The sequence below is a fragment of the Crassostrea angulata genome, chromosome 5 (assembly GCF_025612915.1).
Source record: "Crassostrea angulata isolate pt1a10 chromosome 5, ASM2561291v2, whole genome shotgun sequence".
NCBI lineage: Eukaryota > Metazoa > Mollusca > Bivalvia > Ostreida > Ostreidae > Magallana > Magallana angulata.
In genome coordinates, this window is record NC_069115.1 from 54,890,845 (window position 1) to 54,897,881 (window position 7,037).

The window sequence follows — 7,037 nt, forward strand, 5'->3', positions numbered from 1 at the left end:
GAGAGAGAGAGAGAGAGAGAGAGAGATTCGTTTGATTAATTTTTGAAATAACGATCAAGCTTTAGTTTATTTTCTTTCAAAAACAGACAAAAGAATTTTCTTGCTGTTGTTGTCATGGTTACAGCTTTTTATTAAAATATACAAAAACATGCATATATAAAAATATTTGTCAGCACAACTTTGTCAGAAATCAAACATTTGAAAGATCAGGTAATCAAAAAGTATATTACTTAAGTAAAATAAAAGATCTGTTTGGAGGAATTAGAAAGAAAAAATATTACATTTATCAGAGTCATGTATTTTAAGATTTTAAAGGTAAATCAATGCAAAACTAGACTTAGTCTCAATATTATATGTAATGAACTATGGACCCTTAGGTATCCACCAAAAACTGTTGTCTAAAGATGTCTGCAAGCATGGTATATCATTTTACAATTTATATCAATATGAATGCTTTGAGGAATGGCAGTACATTAGTATGCTAGAGTGAAAGAAGAGATATATGTTTGTTCCAGATATGTCATGGAGGAATATGGAGACACAATCATCCATTATGCTAGGTAAAACTGTAGGAGGAGTCTCAAATAAATGTACATTACAATAACATTATAATTATTATAATGCTTAATAAAGTCCTGACAAGTGGTATCATAGAGCATGCCCAGTAAACAACCAGGACAGGAAGTGCTCTCTATACTGCTGTGTCCTTCAGTTCTTGGTCAATATTTCCTATATTTAGACCCATCATCTCAATTGCAATCTGTGAAAGTAATAATTACAAAACTTATAACACTCTTACACATAGACAAATTAATTGAAAAAAAATTAACAACAAAAATGAAAAATAAAAATGTAACCAATATATTAATTGTATATAATAACAGATCATAATGTTTTTAGTATGGAGAGAGAGAGAGAGAGAGAGAGAGAGAGAGAGAGAGAGAGGAATAAGACAAACAGATCGAAGGCTTATAAATTGTACCATCATACAAATAGCATTCCCATAGAAGGTTATATCAATATGTTTACCAGTATTTTACAAATGGACATGTACATTTTACTATATATATTGATCAGATATGCATTTTTTGCACCTTTCATTAACCGTTTATATGGCTGAAATCTTGAATAAATAAGATTATACAAAATAAAACTCAAAATTTCTACCTTGAGTGAATCCCTATAAAAACTAATGCAAAGTATTCAACTTTTTTTCCCCAATTAATTTCTAATTTTCAAAGACAATGATATGAATGCAGGCAACTTAAAAATGGGTTAAAAATCTTTTGAACCCAAAACTTGAAAGAAAATCTAACATAGGAAACTCTTATAAAATTTTATAGATAAAAGGTTTGCCTTTTGTCAAGATAATACATGTATTGAACTTAGAAGTAATTGAATGTTCACTTTCTTCTTTGATCTTTCGATACGATTCTTTTCACTTTGAAGAAGACTCATTGTTGCATAATTAGTCTTGTAATAATGTTTCTAGAGATCACAGATCAGATCCAATTAGTTTCGTTATGACTTAATTACCTGAGTTACTTGGAAGCTTTCCTGGATAATATTCTCCACCACCCCGAAGTGATCGACTCCGGGGATCAGTGTACTGTTTGAACTGATGCCTGCATGCTTCAGAACCTGCCCACAAGACACAATATACACAACATCAAAGTCAGGGGCTCAGATGTTTGGATTCAAATACTGGTACATATTGTACATAATTTATTTGAATACAAGTCATTAAAAGTGCATAAGTGTTCATTTCTTTAATCATATTCCCTGAACATAGGAATGAATTATCAAGCAATTATTGATTTTTGGTTAAGATTATACAGAGACTTTCTTTTTTTTGCTATCTCTTTCAAATTGCAAATTACTGAATATGCAAAAACTATATTCTGTATTATTTTCTATAAGAAACTTGTGCGAAAATTACTGGACATACGGAACATCGATGGGATGATTGATATATACCTGCCATGTCTCATCCGTCTGTCTTCGTAGCTCTGCAGGGTCTTCGTCTGCCACTACAAGCTCGATCCTCCGGCTCTTACTCTGCTTTATAATGTCCTTCATCACGGTAATAGGGCTATTTTCTTTGGCTGTGGCCCTACAATGATGGAAATCTTTAAATCAAGAGTCTAATGGAGCACATTGCTCACCTGAACAAGGGAGCTAACTAGACATTTCCATATACATGTACTGTATTCACTAATAAAATATTTTTATGCCATTGATAATGCAGTAACATACTCACTTGACATTAAAAACATATCTTTATTAGTATGTACATATAGATAATCATATTTCCCCATTAATATCTATTATAGAAACTATCCTAGAGTAAAATATCTCTTGAAGGTAAGCATTGTTTCACACATACAATGTCTATGTATTATTACATGTAATATAGCAATGGATTCACCATTATAATATGCAGATAAACTATACATGCAGAACATACTCAGTCATTTTCAAGGGGTCATTGATAGAGGAAGGAACTAGTGGTCGTAGGTCATATATACCACTTATAAGTAAAGCACCTGTGAAAATATAAATATAAACTTAGTCTACATATATATATATACACAGAAATACATGCAGCGTTATACTCAAAAATAAATGTTAATCCATAAATCTATAGAAAACATATTTCAAAATGAAAGATGTTGAAACTATGGTCTTGAAGCAGTAAGATGTACATTAATAAGTATATCGAAAGAGGAATGAGAAAATACAAATACATTAATGTATAAAACAAAAAATTGGCCGCATTGAGAATTGAATCCTGGACCAATGTATTTTTAGTCAAGAGCTCTATTATTGAGATAAACAAGCCAGTATTCATGGCCTATGGTCCAGTTAGCCAAAACCACAACAGCTGTTTTCTGAGACAGCAGCATGTACCTTTTATAAGGGAGGAAGGGATCATACACTCGGCCATCCAGTCCATAGAGAGCAAGATGGCCGCCAGTTGTCCTCCAGCTGAATGCCCACAAAGATAAACTCCGCTTGAATGAATGAAAAAGAAATCATTTTTTTTTTTACAAGATTAGATAAACAAACTAATACAACCAGCCATCTCTTTGGTAAATTAAACAATAGAAACATGAATGTGTAGATCGACTACAAAGCATATTCAGATATTTACAGTAAAACAGTTTAATTTTGCCTGTAATTACAAAAATGTCTCCAAACTTTTCTACTCCATGTTAAAAAGAACTATCATTGATAGAATACTAATTTAGAAAAGAGCTGTAAATTCTCTGTGTATGAAAAACATTGGAAAATTATTTGTAATATGTTATAGTGTTTCTGAAATTCAGAGCAAATTTATTTAAATACGGATATGAAGCCATAATTAAATGTACAAATATGTGTAACATAATTTTGCCTTTTTGCTGCTGACTATTGTTCCATTCTTCTTATACCCATACTTTCCCACCTTTATCATGCCAAATTCTGATTCAATGAGAAATATTGCTTTTAATCTTTATAGTGTATACATATCAATATACAGGGTAATATTGTCCCCAATTTTTTTCCTACTTTTTTGCCTTGATTTGCCTCTGTAGTGATTTGAATTAAATCATGATTGTCTTCTCTGTAGGGGCTCTAAATACAGGTGATGCAAACATACTGTGCATTGAAAATGACAATTGATGTTTTACTTGAATGTACTTTTAATGCTGATAGTACAATTGTTTGGTAACTTGTAATTAATAGTTGATGCCTCTGCCAAGCAAATGCTAAAAGAATCATTAAACCTTTAGTGCATTTGAAACCTTTGTTCTTGATCTGCATGAGTACACATTTGTGCCTAATTAAACAAATTTACAACGATTCATACCAGGACTCTCTTCGTTTGGCAAAATTCATGATGTAACTCATTCCTTGTTTTACTTCAGAAACAATGGTCCCCATATTTGCTGGAAAACACAAAACAAAAACCTGATTAGGGCAAATAACTTCTCCTCATTGAGTTTGAGTGTGATTGAGTGACAAGCATCTGTTCTATACCTTTGGGTGCCCGGGTGTACTCCATTAGTATGGTTACCGCCCCAGCCTTGGTCAGCGGGAGAGCAATGTAACTGTAGTCCTCCTTGCTGTATGGTAAAAAACATGGGACAAATTGTGAGCTTAATAAAAACGTAAGGCTTTCTGGAAATTTTAATAAATAAAAGAAGTCTTCATATTCAATTTGCTTCATTTGAGCACTGCAGTGGGCTGTGCTGCCTTTATGATACTTTGAAAACATACAAGATAAAGTTTTAGACGCATTTATAGTTGTTGGACAAGGAATTAAATCATGATCACAAGAGTTCTGTTGATGTCTATCTGTATCAAACGAAATCAAATACTGTGGAATCATTAAAACTCGTGAGGACCAATTTTTGTGGATTGCTGAAATCTTATAGGTTCTTGAGAATGTAAGGACAATGTTTTATGCATTTTTTGCCCCCAAAATCAAAGTTTTAGAAAGAGCTTTAAAAATATGGTGAAAGATAGTTAAAATCATATTGGAAATAAAGGTGTAAAAGGTTATCAACACAAAGACGTCATAATGTAGAAATGACGTCATGTAGATTGCACTTTTTTGATAAATTGATGCTTTGTGGCAAAATATGGGTGTTTTCCGATGGTTTTTCGACTGAGAAACATCGAGCACAGGTTTGCTCAAGTACCAATTTTAAGTATAATGTGTATAACCATCTAAAGAAAAACATATGTAGCAGACCTGCGCTCTATACTTTTGAATGCAAAATATGGAGTAAAAATGAGAATATTTTCATTTAATTGTTTGCAAAGAACTATATATGAAAAGAGTTAAATTTGGCCCCCATAATTCGTCATTTTTTAAAGTGTTTCGGGTACAATAAAGTGTTATGTTATATTTTAGATGAGTTGATGTAAAATATATTTTTCACCTATTTATTTGATTTATTTGCACTCACTGGCAGTATATGATGTCAGAAGTGACGCTATTTCTATAATTCAATCAAAATCAGTCAAAAATTGACATTTTCTTTTTAGGAATAGGAAATATAGCATGCTTGAACAAGGAAAAAAATTTTGTCACTTATTAGCCTTGGCTAGATACATTTCTGATTAAAATATTTTGTTTGTTCAAACATGCGCTCTATGTTTTCAGAAAGAAAAACTGCAAGAAAACAAGCTGTTTTATGCTAAAAATGCAAAAATGGCGGGAAAAGGTTGTCTTTACGATGTCATATTTCTAAATTGTGGGCAGTTGAATCAAAATGAACATTATGTAAACACATCACATATATATCTGTACAAAGAAACCAAAGAATGACAGTAAAATGACGATGTTCATTTTAGGGGGCCATTTTTGGCCCAAATCATATATAGTCCTTTGCGGGAATTAGATCATTTAGGTGATGTCATAGATAAACAGCGAATGAGCAATGATGACTAAAATCAAGATTAAAGTTATAGGCATCCTCTATACAATGATTTGTGAAGATTTTTATTTTTATACGATACTATTTAATAATTGGTTGAAATCGGGGGCAGATATTTGATCATACCGCACATAGTCCTTTTGTGTATTTTCTTACACCTACTTATGACTAAATGTAACTTTATAACCCTAATTTATTAATTTGTGGAAGATGTTAATTCATGGTTGAGAGGTACTTGAGAGGACTGAAATCTACAAGCCCCGTTTAAGATTGGTCCAAAAGTACAGAAAAATGTAAATATAAACAATAAAAATACTTTCTTTGATGATTCTTGCAGGTTATTATGAAGGAAGCGATTATTGCAGAAAAAATTAACATGAGTTATGTACTTTTTCTGCAATGCTGCCACCTTCATTTCCCGCATCAATCATCAAAGAAAGCATTTTATTGTTTAAATGAGCTGTTGCAACTTACGTCATGACTTGCCAGTACCCTCCATGAATAAACACAAATATAGGAGATTCTAAAATAAAGGATATCAAAATACAATTACAGCTGATCAAATTTTTAAAAAATATCAGATATGTCTGATAAGATTGAATTATACCTATTATAAAGGATCATCATGGTTGTCATTATTCAGTTGCTCAGATTTGATCATATCAATGGAATATTCTAACCACATAATTATTTGAAAAAAATTCATGAGTTAGAAAGGGTTTGGTTCTGCAAAGTACTAGTTTGTCTTTTTTCTGATTTTATACCAACCTCTTGGAAGTGTGTTAGCTCCAAATATGTCCAGTTTCTGATCATCAGCCATTCCATAAGAGATGTTCAGTTCACATTCAATGCTCTCTCGAACTCTTTTAGCCTCTTTATATGACAGGGGACGAGCATGATGTGTGAAAAGGAAGTTTATATTACAGAAAGAGATGCATATAAACATGACAATTATAAACACCTTAATTTCTTTTCGCTAAATTTGATCTCAAAGCTCCTGACCTTTTGCTTGCCACTGCTGATGGTGTTTAATGACTTCATCTGGGGTACCCTGCTTTGACCAACGGGAGGGGGTGTATTGGTAGTCCAATTCCTAACATTTAAACCCTTAGAATCAATATCTGACATATGTAGTCATAATGTGGAATGATTTAAAAAAAAACTACACTTGACTTTGGATATATTCCCTGTGAATTTCAGTTCCAATTAAAGCATGTACATGTACAGTACTGATGAAGTTTTTTTCCAACTATAAGTCTAAATTTCCAACTACAGTCGAAATGCAAACGAGTAACAGATATATGAGTGACCAATTTACAAGTGCACCAAACTTGAGAACACGTACTCATACTCTTGTCTTTCTCTTGTAATTATAATAATATGTCATGTACTTGTCTTTTCTGGACTCCGAATATTAGAAATAAATGATATATTCTGTTCATACCTCTCTGCTCCAATTTCTCCAACTTTCATTGTTCATTTTATTAAACCCTTTGTTTTCGTCTATCCCAGCACATTGAAATCATGTGACAGTCAATGTCAATGTAAAGTTAAAAAAAACCCCAAAACAGACGGTGTTTTGTTCAGCGAGGTCGATATAACGAAAGT

The 7,037-nt window shown here is 32.2% G+C and overlaps 1 protein-coding gene across 1 annotated transcript; it reads right to left on the reverse strand.

The window, feature by feature from the left end:
• Nucleotides 1–104: 104 nt before the first annotated feature.
• On the reverse strand, nt 105–7,035 carry LOC128183330 (kynurenine formamidase-like). The gene is made up of 11 exons (XM_052852298.1): nt 6,874–7,035; nt 6,432–6,522; nt 6,198–6,302; nt 5,904–5,952; nt 4,024–4,109; nt 3,854–3,932; nt 2,911–3,014; nt 2,468–2,546; nt 1,978–2,113; nt 1,537–1,641; nt 105–760 (listed from the first exon to the last, which is right to left on the reverse strand). Exons 1-11 carry the CDS (start codon nt 6,907–6,909, stop codon nt 692–694), a joined length of 939 nt encoding a protein of 312 aa, XP_052708258.1. The 5' UTR covers nt 6,910–7,035; the 3' UTR covers nt 105–691.
• Nucleotides 7,036–7,037: the final 2 nt, after the last annotated feature.